Consider the following 19,459-nt stretch of genomic DNA (forward strand, 5'->3'; position numbering starts at 1 on the left):
CCTTGGAAGCGAATATGTCAACTGGTTCCCTTCCCTATGACTGTCCTAGAGAATTACGACATAGCACAGAATAAGTCCGTGTGCCATTTATGTCAACATAAATATACACTTATTCACCATTTTCCGCTCATCATGCAGACGCGCCGGACCACTTAGACTGACACACTTCTCAATTCATGACACCACCACAACTCGGGAGTGACTCGGAAGGTTTCGAAAATTTGCTCTACTTGCAAGTATGTCAGATCTAACGTGTACCTTGCGGGTTTTAACCGACGCGGCGGAGGAAGAAACGCAGGAAATGGACCAGGCTACGCTTACCAGAGCGTAGATGTCCAGATAGTATCCAACCGATTTCTTTTATCCGGCAGCACTGGCATCAGACCACCACTAGACCCAGATGACGCAGAATTGCATGCACGTAGCACAGAGCAATGAGGCAGCGAGGAAAATCTCGCCATAAATCACCCCTGCCGGTTTCGTATAATACCAGCAAATGCTCAAGTCGCCCACCTTCCGGCGAAGATCCATATCCCCCTTCGTGATGCCGATGGAGGCATCGTGATGCTCTGCCGCATTTGGAGCTTCATTATTCCTTGCCGAGGCATCTGCTTCCTGAGAAAAAGAGGCACTGGTGTTGGGGACCTCAGGTATCTGATTATTGGAAGCAACCATGCTTTTGCCATTTACAGGCACACGACCTTGATTTTACCTTGTTCGCAATAGGGATAGTTGCAGAGAAACAGAGTGTTTGGGACTCAGCATGTGGAAGACAGGGTAAATTTTCTCCGAGCAGCTTACCTATGAATTCAACAATTAGCGCCACACAAGCCCGTGACATCTGCAACGTCAGCACATACACAGTGATGCCCACAGCTCATGGATATCTTTAAAATCGATCATAGCTTTGTCCATGTCAACGTTCATGAGGGTAAGAGGAGTCGTAAAGTTGTGCTGTAGAGAAGAAAAATCAAGCTTCCACAGACTTTTATTATTAACTTGCTGACAAGATGCTAATACAGAGCATTTGAAAGTTTCCAGGGCGCCCGTGTAAAGTATTGGAACTGCAATCGCATTCTTCATCAGCCACGAGGTGTTAGCAGTGGCTAGATTCCATAGAATGTGATGCAAAGATAGACCACAATCGTCAGCGAGGGCTGTGGGGATCCTCAAGTGTGAGAATATCGGGAGAGGAGAGCGACTGCGAGGGCAGCCACACAGTCGACACTGGCTGCAGCGACGACGTACGCTTGATGGGTTGGTCATTGGCAGCTATGAGAGGCTCTAGGGTAACGAGTTGCTATCACAATGTGCAGAAATTCCTCGAGTCAATAAAACATACGGCACCCCGTTTCCACGCCGCCGCGGCAGAATAGTCCAGCCCATGGCCCAAAGACATTGTCAATGACCTCTGAGCACGCCATGTTTACCAAGAGTAGGCTGCTGGGCAACCCGTATCCTATACCATGGCCCATGGGCAGTCGGAGTGGCAGGAGAAAAAAAAGAATGCGAAATGTTGGAAGAGAAAGAGGGAGGAAGAACAGAAATCCCGCTCCAGAGCCATAAGAACAAGGAAGACCGCAGGCCGAAACTAGCCTGGCGTTGAGATCGTTCCAAGGGTCCTTTTGTCTTGGACAGTCGCCAATTGACTTTCCTACTTTAGACTAGCCTCGGGTTTGTTGCGTCGTAAAGTGTTTGTCAGGCGGCTCACCCCGCAGCAACTGGCACAACAGCCAACCAGCGGGCTTGCAGGCACGGAAGCAGCCGACGCTAAGAGGTAAGGGAGGGGTGTGGCGAGATGACTAGACGGCAGCTCACGCCTCTCATCTCACCACGCTCAGATGCATGCTTGAGACTGCGAACGACCATCCAGGCAGGTTGCAGGATAGTTGATTCGATACCCACTGCCAGTCTCGCATGTCTCGTGCCCCAGGCTGTTCAACGTGAGCTCTGTTCTGTGTCTCGCTTAGCCGCTGGCCTGCTACTGTATTTAGCTTCAAGGGAAGACAAAAGTCTTGTGTACCTACTTCACCAACCTCCAGGCTCACCACGAAAGATCTGATTGTTGTAAGTGCTTTGCAATTCTTTCATACTAGTGGAATTGGCTCGTCTTTATTCAGCTTGTAAATTTGTGCTGTGGCATTGCACTGGCGGCGAGCCAGTGGTATTTGCCTGTGCAACGGAAAATCCCCCCTGAGGTTTAGGTGAAGCCAGTTATGATCAATGTCGACGTAGGCATAATGATTTCTGACGCTGGGGAACAATTTGGACTCCTGGAGAGACGCGATACCGCACCTAGAGGCGTTAGTAAAGACGCATGGCGAGGCCCAGGTTGAAGCTGCTCGCAACACAATGACCATCTCGGCTCTCATTCGAGGATTTCAGAACTGAGCAATCTACGCAATAAGATATTAAATTATTATAAAAAAAATAAAAAAAGGCTAGTTAATCACCAGGACCTACTAGTAATACAATTAGTAATTATACCTTACTAATTTAATAATAATATATAATTTAAAAAACATTATATAAACGTATTATAATACGTTAAATCTACTAGCTTAAAAGGTGATTTATAATTTTACGCGCCGGTGAAAGCCTGGAATAAACTCTACGCGTCAGAGATACACGCAATGACGGCGACTCGCGACCGCGTGAGTCACGCACGCAATAAGATATTCCTCCTAGTATCCTCATATGTGTTATTTCTCCCCTCTAATTGTTTTGCAGATTCCCATCATTATCATCTTCTCAAAACCGTCGCAACTCGTTATTACTTGCCACCAAAACCACCAATCGCTTTTCACAGAAGGAAATCTTGTTGGTGTCTCGCGCAACCGTGGTGATTTAGCACAGAGATATTCTTTAATATACCCAAGGTCTCTTAAGTTTTATAACGTGATATTTCGCGCTTCAACTATATAATAAGCGCTATATTCTGGCCTACCATATAATTCCGTGAGCCCATTGACACTCCTCACTGCTGCTCCATCCATGTGCAGGCCCTCCGGTTTGAAAAATAACTATACACCAAACATGCGAGCCACACATATTAGGGTCCCTAGTCGTTTGGCACTCAGGCAACCTGATGGGGTCAAGCGGTACGTTGGGCAGCAATTTATGGCTATACACGCACTCGTAGCTGTTCCTGAAAGGGGATATAATGTCGTCGGGTCGTTCTTGATGCGCTTTGCAGTAGTGGTAAGTGCCGCAGTCCTCTTCCGTTGGATTATCATCATCACACTTGCTACTATCCTGAGGGCGAGGGATCCAGGGAGCGTCGACTGCCGTCTTGTTGTGAACCTGATGGCATTCTTGCAGATTTCGAAATAGAGCATCCTTGGGCCCCTTTCCAGACTGGTACGCCTTGCATGCTTCCTGGCCCGCGCCACTAATAACTTGAAATGGGAGTGGTTCAGCTGCATCCCAGTCGGCTTCCATAGTAGGGTCTCCAAAAATCCTCAGGGCGCGCACTTCCAGTTCATAGTCGCCTGGTGGAAGGTAATCACCGGACTGGATTTGACCGTCCCATTCTTTGTCGTATAGCCCAATGCCGGTATACCTCTGGAGTGCTCTTGGAGAGTAACCCTTGATCGGAAAGCCTCGGCTCTTGCCTAGGCGGTCAGCCATCCATTTTCGAGGCGATAGGGGAACAGCCTCGACATATACACGGCTTCCGAGAATTAGTTTAATAATGATAGAGGCTGAAAGTGTTGTGAAGCCATTCTTGACAGTATAGCTGAATCTTGCACCACGATTACTGTCTGCATTATGCATATCGTGGTTGAAGCCTAGCAAGCTGACCCCATCAGACTCAAGAACTTGTTGCTTGTGTAACGAGCCCGCAAGGCCCATATATGGCACAGTCAGTGTCTTGCCATCAGAACTATTGATGGCGACCCAGCCGGACCATACCGGCAAGCGGTCGGCTTCAAGGCCCTCGGGGTCTTTAGCCGAGATTGTAATAGTATCTGACTGGTTGGCGGCTAGCTTAAGAAAAGTCTTGCTCATGTCAATAGACGCAGGAGCTTGGATATACTCTGGATTTTTAAAGTCTCTCGGTAGCCTGCGAGCGTAAATAGTGGGGGCAGGAAGAATCGAGAGCTGATACGTAACCTCAAACAGAGCTTTATTAGTGACTCGAATGGTGACGGACTGAGCCCGGTGGTCTGTATCGTTAAAGGCAAGGCTCGGTGGTTCGATAAGCGTCGTCGCGTGTGCAGCTTGCCAGGCCTGGGCAAGACCCCCTCCCTGCTGGACTACGGGAATGAAATGGCCATCTTTTTGGACCGCGGCCGTGGTCATGAGAAGACTCATCAGGTGTCCCGGATCGAAATCCCCCCGGCGCTCGGCAATGAGAGCCACCATGCCCGCAACTTGTGGTCCAGCAAAGGATGTGCCGGAGCAATTGCCATAGCTGCCGTCGATTTGCGGACAAGGTATTTCATCGCCGGATACGCCGACATTGGGCTTGAGATCCAGTTCCCAGGTCGGCCCAGAGGCAGAAAGCCCCGACATGCCCGCCGTGACGGCATGACTACCACCGGCCGAAGACACCATCCGGTGGGCAAATGAGTTGGCAGCCATCACATTTCGGCCAGTCGAGGGATCTAGAGAAAAAAAGAGGCCCTTCTTGGAATCATTACCATTGCCCACGATGCAGGGTATGCCACTTGAGGCGATGCGCGCTACAACAGCTGCCATGGGACTCTGTGCCCAGCCGGATCCGTCAAAACCAGCCGAAGAAGCGATAATCTGCGCTCCGTCTTCCACTGCTTTAAGCCAGCCTGCTATCAAATCGTCTTCTCGGCCGTACCCCTTGGAATCCACAACTCGATATGCGGCAAGTGTCGCGCCAGGAGCCACGCCCACAAAGTTTCTCTGAGGATCGTTCCCGGCCAGCACGCCAGCAACAGCAGTTCCATGACCATGATGATCCATGGGATCATCATGGTTTCCCTCGTTACGGACGAAATTGGCTCCGCGAGCGACTCGGCAGCCACGACCGAAGCAGCCACCCAGTGCCGGATGTGTGTAGTTGACCTGCCGCCCCGTCTACGTTAATCTTTTATACAAAACCCCAAGTTTCTATCCTTGCTCATGGAAAAGGATGACTTACACCAGTATCTACGACGGCAATGGTAATGTTTGTGCCGTAGAAGCCCTCGGAATGGAGCATGTCCACCTGCGTCATGGCATGATTCCACGAAGTGTCGACGGCACGTCGATACGGCTGCCTCTTTGGGCCCGCTCGAGGCTTCAAACTATTCTCCTTGGCCTCGTAGCTGAATACCTGCACCGGCCACACGTCCTTGACGCCTGCCATGTTTCTTATCTCGTCGCCCCCTAGGCCTGGTACACTAGCTGATACGCCATAAAAGATGCCAGAATTGAAATCATGATGTACTTGGCCATCGCGTTGTTTGATATGGTGAATCAGGACGTCTTTGTCTCGGCCGTTGTGGCATTCGATAATATAGTTGTCGGGGCCTGCATGTGTGTTGCCGCGATGCCCTCCCGCGTCTGCTGCCCCGGAGGGAGCAAACGCCAGAGCTGCCCATATTAGAGCAGAGATGGACAGCCAGACCATGACCAAGAGGCTCAAGGAATATGTTGGGAAATTCTGGCTGTAAAGGAGTTGCCGGTAAAAGACGGCCAAGCAAAAGAAAACAAAAGAATGACGATGATGGAATTAGACTCCTATTTGCAACACCATTGCGAATGACCATTATTGTTTGCTTACCTACCATACAGCTTATATATTGCGTCAAGGTCTATCCTGTAGGCTGATAAGCGTCTGGAAGGACAACTGTCGGCGTATAGTCTGTCTTCCAAGAAAGCCATCCCTCAGTACAGAGTATGCCGATTTTGTGGGGAGAGGTAAATTAGCATCGACTGATTTATAAGCTAATAGGGCCATATCTCACTTTTTTGAGTCAAGCAAAGCTCTTACCGCTACCTTTTTTTGGGTCAAAAAGGGGCGTGGTACGATTATTATTCAGGGAGTATAATACTGTTTAATACAACAAGTATTGACTCGCGCAGGACAGGTCCTCCCTTATAATCTAACCCCTGTAAGTTTGGCTATAAGTAGCCTGATAAGGGGGGGCCATTTATAGGGGCCTTATTATTAACAAGAATAGTTATAACCTATAATAATAGCTATTAATTATAATTTATAAAAAAAGTAATACTTTTTTAATAATAACGTATTAATAAAAGTTTTTTTAATTAACTTATTAAGTACTTAATACCTTATATAGTAGTTTTTATGATTAGTTATAACTTATAACCCCTCTTATCATATTATGCGGCCGACTTATACAACTTATACCTGGCTAAATATTCAGGGCTTGAACTGTATGTTATCCACATAGAGCATCAGATACTAGCGACCGCTTGAGTATCCAGTTATATAATAATAAACCGTCTTGGCCGCGAATCGTAGCCTTGACGCGAAATGATTTCTGGGCCCTAGCAACAGCGCCCACCAACTCCCTCAACACTATATACCCACTTGTCGGATATCGCCTCCCAAATTCAACCTTGTTTCTAGATAGTAATAGTACAAATATAACAGAGGTATTAAATTAGGCTTCCTCTGTTCGTCAAATAACAAGACTCGACGCAAGGGCGCGAGTCCTTATAAGGACTATAGTTAAGTTTTTTTAAGAGCAAAGCTTAATTAATATGTCTTACAAGATAAATACCTGAATATTATAAAGAAGCACTTAAGATAACGCACACTTCCCTGCTAGCGTGCCAATTCCTACCAGTACTTGCGCAAGACTGACTCATCACGGCTGGGGTAACGTGGTCCCGTCCAGCATGTCTGGGCCAAAGAGTACGGCGGGCTTCATGGCGGCGAGAAAAATAGATGGCTACGCTAGGCAATCGATGACATTTTTTGTGGGTACCAAGGTCGCGAGCCTTGAGGCAAATCACGATGTGGAAGCGAAAACGTCGTAGTCGTCGTCAATTTCACCAAGACCCTTCGGAGTTGCCTAATTGGAGTTTTCCCCCTGGCGATCTGGGTTAGCGTCTGGTGTTCCATTGAGCATTATTCCGAGACGTCTCCGACAAGCTTATTCTACATAATTCATAAGGTTCGTAATACTTGGTGCCTGGATGTGAGATAACGTCAGCCTACTCTGGTACTAGATAAGCTACCGAACGCAAAGGTAGCAGGCTTTGTAGAAGTTGGGCTTCTTCTTGAAAGGGTAATTGTATCTTGATTATAAAATCCCCGTAATCTGGTTATAGCAATGAAAATTGCCTTGTAAAGGTTATCGTTATAGACCTGGTTTACTGCATCTTTAGCTGATGCAAGAGTGTAAAGGGACAGGGGCTGAATAATTACATGACAAGAGCCTCTGGCGTGTTAGATTTGTTGATATGACAACCGGATGCAATTATCTCCGATACGCACGGTTCCTTTCACGACTATAGGTTTTTATGATATTCTAATTCGTATAAAGGACATCCACAGCATGGAGAAATTTCAAGGCAGTCTTTTCCATGACGCGCGTTGGGACCAATAATTTGACTTCCATGATGAGGGTGTCATCGTGATCGGAAACGGGTGCTCTGCAGACCAGTCTGTTGCGTACTTGATAAACCAATGATCGGCGCGGAACATGGTCCAAGTCGTCCACTATTGAAGAGTCCGAAGTACGCTGACATGGCCCGGATCGCAGTTGGAGTTTTAATACCTACGATGTGTCAGGCAGCTACGATGGAAGGATTTTGAGATTGGGTATTGGGCGATGATTGCCTTTTTAGACAATGTCTCTTCCAGCCACGAGAAATCTTGGTAAATAATGTAAATCAGCCAAAACAGTCGGATAAGATGCCTAGGCCGAGCGCGGAAGAGTCATGTTATACATCTTTTCCAATGACTCACTATCGGGACCAAAAACAGTACACGGCCCGCCTGGCCACACCATCCGTCTATTTACCGAACAACATTCATGGCACCCCCAAGGTGCAGTATGGTGCTCATCAATACGACGTGAATACCAGTCCTTTCGGTATTTCTATGCAGATGAATCGCCCGAATCGATGTCCCTCCTGCCCTTCTCATCGAAATTCTTATCCGACTTGCGCTTGCCGACACAAGCGCATACAATCCACGAAGCACACGCAGCTGTCGCGGCAATTATGGCGCTGACCACGCCCCAGAGGACGCGGGAGTTGCCCCGTCCAGCAGAGCTACTCTTCTCTACTTTAAAGACTGTCTTAACGGCGGCGTGGTCCGATGGCCACTCGTTATGATAGTGGTCCGGCTGTGCTTTGGGCTGGCCAACCACAACAGCTTCCGATGAATGAGTCTTGAGGCCCTTGTGGTAGATAAAGTCGATGCGATCTTTGGGTTCAGTCCGCCCTCCGTTGTCTAGATAAATGGGCGACCACGTGAGGCCGGGTTGAACCAACGGGTCACTGTGGACTTCTCGGAAGGAATCAATTAGGCCTGCATCAATGGGATGCTTTGAGGTCGGCCAGGGGAAGTATCCCTGTCCACAGTGAAGCTTCTTGGTTGCATTTGTCCAGTCAAGGTGTGACGGCGCGTTGAAGTCACCGGTGAAGATGACGGGGGTCTTGCTGGATTGTGAGAGATGGTCCTGCATGTGCTTCATGATATTAATGATCTGAGGCGTACGACGAGACTTGATCTCGTTCTTGAGAACCTCCTCCGGGGACAGGTGGTCAAAGCAAAAGTCGTATGGACCATATGGCGTGTAGCCCAAATGACAATTCCAAAAGTTTATTTCCTGGCCCCTGTCCAAGGCTATGCGTACAGCGCCACATCTCTCGATAGGAGCATACTGTTCGACCATGGGGTATCGAGAAATGATACCAACGTCGTCTCCCTGCCAATAGTCCCAGCCCATGGCTTTTGCGAGGCGAATTGCATGTCCTCCGGTGCTCTCTTGGAGTCCAACAATGTCTGCTCTGGCGTTTGTGATGAAGCGAACCTGCTTGGCGTGGTAGTCCTTCACGGGTGTACCTCCGAACCACAGGTTGAACGACAAGATGGTCAGTTCCTTGACCAAAGGCTCGCCCTGCGGGACGACGGGGATTATTACCGTAATCTCGGCAGTAGATCCATCGGATCCCAAAGCCTCGACAACGAATTTAGTTGTCGTGTTTCCGGATGCCTTGGGTGGTGTACCACTGATAATTCCGTCGGCAGATATGTTGACCCAGTCATGTGTGCTTGTATCCGTAGCGCTATACTTGCCCTTGGCGAACTTGCTGTCTGGATCGCGTGGGTTTTCTAGCATTCCGCTGAGGGTAGCCTGGAAAGGCTCACCCGCCCGAGCATTGTGTGTAGTTAGCTGGTCAACAATAAAGGTCAACGGACCCTTTCCGGGTTTGACGATGTCAATGGGGTTTGCAAGCCACTTGTATCCGCCTTTGGCAAGGAAGAAGGCTCGATATCCCAGACCTGGCTGCAAAGCAGAGGCATCGACCTTGACAGTCCCATTCTTATCAGGGGCATAAGCCCAAGTCAAGGAGCCACTGATGAACTTTTGTGACTCTGGGCCACCGCCAAAGGAGTTGTAAATGCCAATCCAGTTTTGGGGATCTGGAAGCGGAGTCGAATAGTTGAAGGTGAGCAGAGGGTCATCGTCACGAATCGAAATCGAGCCCCAGGGATTCGCGACCTTGAATACGACAGGCTTGGCTAGCCACTTGTAGCCCTCATTGGCAAGAAAGTAGGCCTTGTATTGGCCTGGAGGGAGATTGGCAGTTGATAGCTGCACCGTTCCCTTTTCACCTGGAGCATATTCCCACGATAGGGAGTCTTCTGTGTAAGTCTCGTTGTCAGGACCAGTGCTGCCAGAAGAGTAGATGCCGATCCAGTTTTTCTCATTGGTATATTTGGTGGCATAGCTGAACGACTGAGTAAAGGTAATATGGGTGGGGGCCAGGTCAAGTGAGCCAGATGTATCCCGCTTAGGACGGGACTCTTCGTGAAGACCAGTCTTCTCATTCATACTGGCAGCTTTTCTGGCAATGTCTGTTGTATGAGCAATTGACACCTCAGGGTGGACGGATGTGACGACAAAGGATGGAAAGCAAGTAGTAAAGCGATCTCAGAGACATACCCGCACAAGAGAGTTATAAGTAAAGAGAAGAACGGGAGACTTCTCTTTGCGCAAGTATCACAAGCTCAAGCTCCTATGAATGTGCCGTGTCAGATGATGTATACGCAACGTGTCGCGGGATTTTTCTGGTCAGCCATGTTCCATCCGTTGTCTTAGCCATGGGGTGCGTTCTTCCTTGTTTCTTCACCTTCTCTTACAATCCCCGCCTTATTGCTGTTTTGGGCATATCAATTCAATATCACTCACAGTCTAAATGGGTCCTTTACTGATTGGAGGGCATTCAGAGTGCAGGACGTGCAGTGCAGTAGCGGCAACGGACGAGCCTTTTGGACAACAGACAAGAGAGCGCGGCGTTCCGGTCGGGGTTACGTGGCTGCCGAGGGCTCCTTGAACGCTCCCGACGAGGCAGGCGGTAATGGTTTACGAGTTTCAGGGTTCGTGTGAAGATGAAGGTGGAATAAACAGAGGCTGGTGAACAATTGGTCCCGGAATAACAATTGACACAATGATGCTGAAACGGGAGGACGGCAGGGCGGAGATTGGATGGGCATGAGGTCAAGAGAGGGTGAGGCGGCATTGGAAGGGGACCCACAGGGATATTGCGGGGGGCGGGAGGGGAAGTGACGCCAATTGGGAGAGAGGGAAGGAGCTGTCGCAGCACTAGCCATTTGCGTCACGTCCATTGACGCTACAATTCGCGCAGAGGAAGGAGCGCTCTTTGGGCTCTCAGAGTCTCCACCAATTTGCACTTGGTGAGAGGTCATGATGATCAAGTTGCACATGCGCATTCACCTGCTCCTCAGACAAGTCTCACATTGCATGGCCTTGGATCCGGCGCTGCGAGGCGTTGGAATTCCCGGATCCGCATGACCAGTCACCATAGCCTCGACGCCAAGGCACATACGTACATTGGCCATTGGTAACCCATCGCTGTCTGGTCTGTGAAAATCATGATTGGTTCTGCTTCGCCCCAATGGCGGCAACGGTACGTGGCTACAACGCATTCTTTTTGTCAAATCCGATGACGGGAGACCATCACATGCACGTCGCAGAGGACGTGGCGGGACGGAATGCAAAACACCTGATGCTCAAACTCTATTATACGCTTAATGGACACAATCCCTCTATATCCCCATCATGTTCCGTTTATGCCATCATCATGGTCTCTAATGAATGTAACCTAACGCCATCTATCGCACAGTTCGAAGCAAGCTACTGCCAATCTAAACCGGCAACAAAGAGAAAAATATACAGCCATGCAGCCGGCAACAACAATTGTGCTCAGTAGTTGAAAATCATCAGGCTGGGATTCAACACCAGCGGCACCAACGCATGGAACCCCAGGTTGATAGCAAGCGGCACAATCACGGAAAAGTCGGTAATGGCCCAGTCCGGCGGCGCAAACGCCCCCAGGTACACCATGGCGCCCACGAGCAGCACGATAATCAGGTACATGTACTTGAAGGTCCTGAAGATGCGCGGCATCTCCTGGAAGAAGTTGCTGTCCTCCTTCTCCTTGGACGTGGCACCCCACTGCATGTCGACGTGGAACAGGTGCGCGAGGATGGCGTTGGAGATATGGAACGAGATGCCGCCAAAGAAGACGGTCATCATGGGCATCCACTTGAAGTTCTCGACGAGCGCCTCGAGCAGCGCCTTCTCGCCCGTGCGGTAGCGCACGATGGCCAGCGCAATAGGGCCCGCCGCATTGAAGACGACGATGAGGGAGAGCAGCACGTTCCACGACGTGAGGTAGCTCGAGGCCAGGTCGTCGCGGAACCAGCCGACGATGAAGTAGTTGAGCGCCGTGAGGAACATGGCCGACCCGAGCGCGTAGTACGAGCACATGTATGCCAGGATGGAGATTTTGGACGACACCATGATGTTGGACGTGATGTAGGTGTAGAAGAGCGGCGTGAAGGGGCCCTTGTAGATCCAGCGGTGGATGGGGTGGAATATCATCTCATTGACGCCATAGGCGTATTTTTGCCAGCGGGCAATCTCGTCATAGATGGTCAGCGACACGCCTTCTTTGAATTCGTTGTCGTGGTAGTCCGCCACGCGGATGATGTTGCCCTTCATCTGGAGGCGCAGCGCAATATCAAAGTCTTCTGAGACGTGACTCTCAGACCAGTATGGGACGTAGCCGTCTTCTTCAGGCACGCCGACATCTTGAACAGCTGAAGGGGGGCGCGGCCCACGGCGTCAGTACGATTCCATCGCATGTGTTGGGGACTTCTTCTCACCTTGCCACCGGAGAAAGGCATTATGGCCAACAAAGGGGGCTACCTCGCCGGATCCAATCGAGAACCGGATGGAGGAGTATATTAGGTTGGTAAAGTAGGTGATTCCATTCTCAAAGTAATCATGTGTAACCTGCATGACGCCAGTGGAATGTTGCACAATAGCCGCCTCGGGAGAGAGGAACATCTCAGCGGCACCATACAAAACACAGTCCTCGGGCTGTTCAACGTCAGAGAAAACGGTTCATCACGTCATGGGGAAAAAAGAAGGAAGGAAAGCAAAGGGCAACGCACCACTCGTGTGTCCGAATCTACAATGAGAATCAGCTCTCCGACGCGAATATCACCGTCCGCCCAAGCAAGCGGGTTCTCTTCCAGGACTCGCGCCAAGGCACTCTGATACATCTCTTCCTCCTCGGCATCCGTAATGAGATCCGTCTCCTTGTTGGCCAATCTAGCATCGGCAAGGTCTTGCATGTACGCCTCGACCTTTTGCGAGACATTCAGCGCAAAGTTCATGTTGGACGCCTTTTTGAACTTGCCCTTTCGCACAAAGCCCTCGTCCCCATTATGCTTAGGACGAGCGACCCAGCCGATCCTATTGTCTGTATAAAAGTCCTTGCGGCACCGAGCCTCGTCATCCGTCAACCCGGCCCGCAGACCGTCGTCGTTGATGAAGATGTTGGCCGACCCCCCGTGCGACTCGTAATACGAAATGGCCGCCTGCAGACTGCGCACGGTAGGGATAATGACCGAGTCCATGCCCTCCTTGTAGACTGGCATCTGGATAGTGACCTTCGGCGGGACAAAGCCGTCGGCGTAGGCCCGCCTCAGGCACGGCTTGTGTGCAGAAAAGTAGCGCGAGTTGGTGTTGACGCCTCCGATGGGCCCAATCATCTGGAAGATGTTGGTGAAGATGACTTGGAAGAAGAACAAGGAGACGCACATGAGCAGGGGGACGGGGAAGATAAGCGCCATCTTGATCCAGTCGTTGGCGAGGATACACTCCGTCACCAGCTTCCCGACGTATACACCGCACAGGAGGCACAGGGACAGACACATGGCGCAGCCGATGAAGAAGGCCGATGCGCGGGCGACTGGCCTCGCGACAGACTCTGGCCGCTCTATGGCGGCATTCTTCTCTGAGACGTCCTCGCTGCTACTCAACTGCATCAGGAGACCCGGCGTGGTGATGCCAGCTGCCGGGGTCGCCGTTCCGATCGGGCTGGATATACCGGAGTCGTACAAGGTTGACGGAGCGCGGCTCGGCATATGTAGGATATTAACGGGCAGTCTCCCTTCTCCCCAAACCTACCAACAACGGTTAGCCCTTTCTAATGTCATGTTTTCTTTTTTATTATAGCGGCTTGACAAGTCGTACCCAAGCGAGCAGCTTTTCTTCTATGTGGGTGGCTTGAGGAACAATGTGGACAAGATCATCGTGCCAGACGAGAATCAAGCGCTCTTGTCTAAAGACACAGGCGTACTGGAACTTCTTTACTGTGGCAGGCTGTGCAAGGGCCAATGAGTCGAGAACTTGAATCTGAGACCCGTCCTTGAACTTCAAATCAGACTGCCCGGGCAACAAGGAGGTGAGAATGCCCTGCAACATCTGCGGGCGCATGGTAATGGCCACATGGAGATTCAGCCGGATGACGGCACCGAGGAGAATGGGGTTCAGTGTTTGTGACGCAATGTAGTTGCCGCGAGATCTTCGCAAGAGCACGCCAGAGCAGTCTTCCTGAGACCTGATGGACTCGGGGGGGATCCAGCCACTGGCTACTGCTCTATTATGTAGGTACGTCACCATCTGTCAGAATGTCAGATGGTTGATTCTCTTGCGTCAACGTAAGTTTTTCCCCTTACTGTTCTGAAACGAAAGTCATCGTGGTGGTTGGCGTTGTAAGGGGAGTCTTGCCCTGATCTCTGCGGCGAAGAGTCAATCGAGCTCGCAGAGATTGTACAAAACGATCTGTTTCGCGCCATTGATGGCTCGATACCATGAGCCGACATACTTGGAGAAGCATCCATATTTTCCGTTGAGCTGGTTTTTTTTTCCAGCAATTCGTGAGGGTGAAAAGCTATGACACAGCAAAATGGCCGAAATTGGTGCAAGACTCTCGACTCTCAGCCTGCTTCAGAGGTGTCCCTCACTAGGAGATGCCCAGCATATATTTTGGAAAGCTTCAATCTGAATCTGTATTAACAAGCATTTCCAGGAGGGTAATTTGGGTCTTGGACGCTTCTGTATGTTTCTGGATGCGTATCTGGCAACAGATAGATGGCACGGTCTTCGGCATCCACCGGTCGGCATTAATACAATGAAATACAGGAAGAAAGCTGCCGGGGTCTCCACGGAACGGTAGATCCGTCCAGCGCTCACCGAGAGAAGGAAAAAAAAAATTTTAAAAAAAAAAAACCACAACTGACAGCATCTTGTCGCAATATCACGTTGCTGACCTATGCCGCCTGGTCAGGCTGCGGGCATCCCAACTTGGAAACATCACCACCAGCTTCATCTACGAAGATTGAAGTGGACACCCTCGACAAGCCCCAGCGCCACCATGCACCGTGCCTTGCCAATTGATGACCCCGGGGCGGACGGGGTCTCGACTAGCCTCTGACGAGCAGACATCTCTGGCCGGACCAAAGATGCACCTGCGGCTTCTTGGCTTGGCGGCGTGGTCATGACCAAGTCCCTGGATAGCCTCTGCAACTGCTACGACCCAACAAAATCGCCAGACACCTGGATAACACATGCCGGCATGTCACGCCCAATACACCACAGCTGCGGTGCCCTTTATGCGCAATCTGGGCGGGACGCGGGCAGGTGTTGGTGCCGCGGCGTGGGCATTTCCAACAGCCCCCAAGGCAACGCAATATCTGCGACTCAGCCCATCGCACAAAACCCTTGGCAAAACGGTCACGGCTGACTAGCGACTGCAATTCCATTCCATCCCCTCGACCGTTTCTCACCGGCGGTCGAATCTCCCCTCGGTTGGTTCATCAACCCGAAGCTGTCTAGGCCATCGGCCTTTGTTGTTTGGCAAAACTCTCGGCCGCCGCTCAACTTGCTGTGTGGCGAGCTCAACTCGGCTGACAACACATCGGAGCTGTTTCCCCAAAATGCGACTCTGCCCGCAAGGATACCATCTGTAATAATTGCCGGCCACCACAAGAGGGTAAGATAATGAGGGTTGTTGTTGGCTGCCGCTGTGGGCAATACGAGGACCAGGGGGAACGCATCGAGGTTACATCTCCGACACCAATGTTTTGCCATCCAAACCCAACCATCCCGAAGCTCGTTCCCGTGGACTTTGTTTGGCAGCGCACATCCATCAGCCAGTTGTCTCGATCCAGAATGTCTGCCTCGTCTCATCGCAGAGTTGCTCGTTCTTCACCACGGCAGTCAACCCAGCGGCTCGGCTTTTCAAGGCAGGCTTAAGGTTCGGCCGCATATCGACCCGCAGTTTGGACAAAGATCGTTTTGGGGGATGAACCTGACGACCGTTTCATTTTTTTCAGCCTAGAGCCAATACTGAGCACTCCTAATCTACACGTGTTGGATGTTCCGTGTTCATGATAAGAGAGATGACGGCCTTTACCACCGGAGCCTCCTCCGCTTTTTGGTGCCATGACATTGCGTATAGCTATGGAGGAAGTCAGCAGAGACTCTGGATGAACATATCTGTGACCAATTGGCGCTGCACGAGGGCCTAGGGTGCCTCTACGGCTCAAGGAGCTGGCAAGAAGTAATGCATGCTGCTGGAAATCGCCATGTCATCCGTTATCAAGCATCTCGATATCTGACAGACTGGATGCAGCTGGTTTTCGTACCGCCAGGCCCATGGTTATTCAGCTCCGTCTAAGACATCTTACGCGCATTTCAGCCTTCAAAACGTACTTGTCTTGGCTTCGGACGGTGGCTCCTATGTTCTCCTACATGTCTCATGTAAAGCCTCAGAAAGGTTCTCTGCAATCACCATCTCCCATGCTAGTCACCGCGAGCCAGTCTAAGTCTATCGAGACTGGGCGGTTCAAATTGCCAAGACGAGGTGCTGAGATCGATATGATATATTACGCCATCTCTTCCATCCTCTCGATTGCTACACAAGGCTAGTCTACCGTCCCTGTGTCTCTAAACCAGGGGGGACGCCACGATATGCAGGTCAATACCAGAAATATGGGCATCGCCACCCCTGCCCAGCTGTCAGAGCCGACAGTATTCGGAAGGTGTATATCTTGACTTATCAGCCTGATAGCATTAGGCCCAAGGTTTTGAAAACCCTCCCATACGACTATCTGGACCGGGCAATACAACACCCCGTCGTGGAAAACCTGCTTAAGCCGTCATCTAGAGTGGCATCCTCAGTGTCATGACACTACAGCAAACCGGATTTGCGGAACCATCACGTCGGCATGTCCGTCTCAACGAAGCCGTTCATGAAACTCAAGAATCTGGCATTGCAAACAGTCGCAGAGGGCCATTGTTCTCGCCCTCCATCTTTCAAAACCAGGGCGTCCCGCTTCCTCGCATGGATTGCAGCTGATAACGCCCTTCTGCCGCTCACCTACTGCATACAGATAATGGCGTGCGGGCTCCTAAGAATAGACCAGCCGGGTCGTATCTCTACGGGTTGCTGCTGATATTTCTCGACCACGGTCGGAATGAATGCCTGGTCATGCTTCGGGGGACACTGCATGCGCACAGTCGGCATGGTCAGCCCAACGCTGCGCTCGCTGCATACGCGAACCTGCAGGCTGGCATCTCGCGCTGCCCACCGCAGACAGCCTTGCCGTCTGTAATGTCGCTCGGAGAGGATCCGTCTTCACCGCGCCTCGACCCATCACCACATGGCACGTTGAAATGGAGTCGATCGCGCGGCCCGCCCGCTCCAAGTGTGTTCGCGGATCATCGAATTACCAGCCTTCTCACGCCAGTTGCTTACGCTCGTCGTCCAAGTAAACTTGATGCGGATGACGCCACTCCTGCTTTCCATCGATCCGAGCAGGGGGGTCGGTGCCAATGGGAGAGCTGAGTGCAGCCAACGCTGGGCAGGGACTTGGGCCAGAAAACTACATATGTATGTAGTTGAATGAGAAAGCGCAGCTCTTCATCCCATGTCATGCTGTGCGACGCCGGCAATAAACTTCTTGTCAAGTATCGTCAAGATGGGCAGTTGAGAGTTGCCGTGGAGGCTTTTTTTTTTTTTTTTTGCATAGGCCCAGCTTGACATTTCTCTCTGGTTCTGATGATACACGTAGAACCTCTCATCTAATACCTGCCCTCGTCGTTGGTAAAAGTCGTCTTGCAGCCGAAAGGTAAATATTGTCCTGGAGCTGCTCGGCTCTACCGCACTTCTCGCCAGCAGGCCTTTCACCACTGGACATCGAGCATCGTCAAGATGAGCAACGTGGACAACATGTCTGAAACGCCACCAGACGAGGCACCGTCCTCGGCACCCCGCAGGGCAGTCAAGGTTGTCATCAACAGTGACTTCGCAGCAACCTCGTCGGCACTCGACGTCCCAGCCAGACCATCCTCCGTGATTCCCCGCGACTTCTCGTCGCTGGACATTGCGTCCAGGCGAAGATTCAAGAGCTACCGTCTGCGCGGCGAGTTCGAGAAGCCATGGCTCGCAGATCCGGCCATGAACAAGACAAAATGGAACAACTGGATCGTGAGAGGCTTCATCCTTCTCGGCCTCATCCTCGCCGGCGTAGCGTGCGTCTTCTTAGTCTGGCCGTACAAAGACGGGCCTGTAAGTTGTGTCTCCTCTGTCCATCTCACGAAAGCACCCGGTAACAAAAGGCTTCCTTCCCAGTATTGCCTCGTCTACGAAGACCACTTCACCTCCCTGAATAAGGATATCTGGTCGCATGAGGTGCAGCTCGACGGCTTCGGCACAGGCAGCTTCGACTGGACCACCAGCGACGCAAAGAACTCGTACGTCGACGCCGAAGGCCTGCACATTGTTCCCACCCTCACCAACGAGTCCACGCCCATCACCAACAACGACCTCTTCGCCAACTACACCCTGGACCTGACCAAGGACGGCAGCTGCACCAGCACCGCCAACACCTCCTGCATCACCACCTCGGACCCCAAAAAGGGCGCCATGATCCCCCCCATCCGCTCCGCCCGCCTCTCGACAAAGGGCAAGAAGAGCATCCGCTACGGCAGAGTGGAAGTCGTCGCCAAACTCCCCAGGGGCGACTGGATCTGGCCCGCCATCTGTAAAACCTCCCCCCCTTGCCCCCCCAAAGAGTTCATCTAACAAGCGTCCAAGGGATGATGCCCGAGGCCTCCACCTACGGCGAATGGCCTCGCAGCGGCGAGATCGACATCATGGAATCGAGAGGCAACTCGCGCGCCTACACCGAAGGCGGCCGCAACTACTACTACGGCACCCTCCACTGGGGTAAGCGACGGTTCCTCACCACTCCTCCAAATCCCACAAGCTAAACATCCGTCCAACAAGGTCCCACGGCCGAAAAGGACAGCTACTGGCGCACCACCAATGCAAAGATGCTCCGCCGCGGCGACTTCTCGCGCGGCTTCCACACGTTCGGCGTCCAGTGGACCCCCGGCTACATCTACTTCTACGTCGACAGCCGCGCCCACCAAATCATGTTTGTCGGCTTCGACCGCGCCCGCCCGCTCTACGACCTCGGCCGCTTCGCCAGCATGGCCGAGAACCAGACGCTGCTGGCGAACCCGTGGGCCATGTCCAACTCCACCACTGGCAACGCCCCCTTCGACCAGAGCTTCTATCTGATCCTCAGCGTGGCCGTCGGCTCCAAGAACGGCTGGTTCCTGTATGTCCTTTCCCCCCCCCCCCATTTCCCAGCTCGAGAGTCTCCATGGAACTTACTCTTTGTTTTGCAAGGGACCACGTTGGCGACAAGCCCTGGATCGACGGTGCCAAAAACGCCCAGTGGACCTTTTGGGATGCCGCCGCCAAGTGGCTGCCGACCTGGGGCGAGGGCGCCGAGCGCGGCATGACGGTGAGATCCGTCAAGATGTGGCAGGCCGGGCAGTGTGGCTCGCCGAACGAGCTTTAGGAACGGACACGGAGCGAGGTCGCTATAATCATGTGCGAG

The 19,459-nt window shown here is 51.7% G+C and overlaps 4 protein-coding genes across 4 annotated transcripts; 1 reads left to right on the top strand and 3 right to left on the bottom strand.

The window, feature by feature from the left end:
* Positions 1-2,943: 2,943 nt before the first annotated feature.
* Positions 2,944-5,590, bottom strand: MAA_09440 (Peptidase S8/S53, subtilisin/kexin/sedolisin; the record flags this gene model as incomplete). The annotated part of the gene is made up of 2 exons (XM_007827438.2): positions 2,944-5,055; positions 5,120-5,590. The coding sequence occupies 2 exons, from the start codon at positions 5,588-5,590 to the stop codon at positions 2,944-2,946; spliced, it is 2,583 nt and encodes an 860-aa protein (XP_007825629.2).
* Positions 5,591-8,036: 2,446 nt separating this feature from the next.
* Positions 8,037-10,001, bottom strand: MAA_09441 (exonuclease III; the record flags this gene model as incomplete). The annotated part of the gene is made up of 1 exon (XM_007827439.1): positions 8,037-10,001. The coding sequence occupies one exon, from the start codon at positions 9,999-10,001 to the stop codon at positions 8,037-8,039; it is 1,965 nt and encodes a 654-aa protein (XP_007825630.1).
* Positions 10,002-11,393: 1,392 nt separating this feature from the next.
* Positions 11,394-14,386, bottom strand: MAA_09442 (glycosyltransferase; the record flags this gene model as incomplete). Its single annotated transcript, XM_007827440.2, has 5 exons — positions 11,394-12,292; positions 12,359-12,575; positions 12,650-13,666; positions 13,737-14,165; positions 14,222-14,386. 5 exons carry the CDS (start codon positions 14,384-14,386, stop codon positions 11,394-11,396), a joined length of 2,727 nt encoding a protein of 908 aa, XP_007825631.2.
* Positions 14,387-17,760: 3,374 nt separating this feature from the next.
* Positions 17,761-19,420, top strand: MAA_09443 (proteinrelated to beta-1, 3-glucan binding protein; the record flags this gene model as incomplete). The annotated part of the gene is made up of 4 exons (XM_007827441.1): positions 17,761-18,592; positions 18,646-18,777; positions 18,838-19,174; positions 19,246-19,420. The coding sequence occupies 4 exons, from the start codon at positions 17,761-17,763 to the stop codon at positions 19,418-19,420; spliced, it is 1,476 nt and encodes a 491-aa protein (XP_007825632.1).
* Between the last annotated feature and the right edge of the window lie 39 nt (positions 19,421-19,459).

The sequence above is a fragment of the Metarhizium robertsii genome (assembly GCF_000187425.2).
Source record: "Metarhizium robertsii ARSEF 23 chromosome Unknown MAA_Scf_10, whole genome shotgun sequence".
NCBI classification, from domain to species: domain Eukaryota; kingdom Fungi; phylum Ascomycota; class Sordariomycetes; order Hypocreales; family Clavicipitaceae; genus Metarhizium; species Metarhizium robertsii.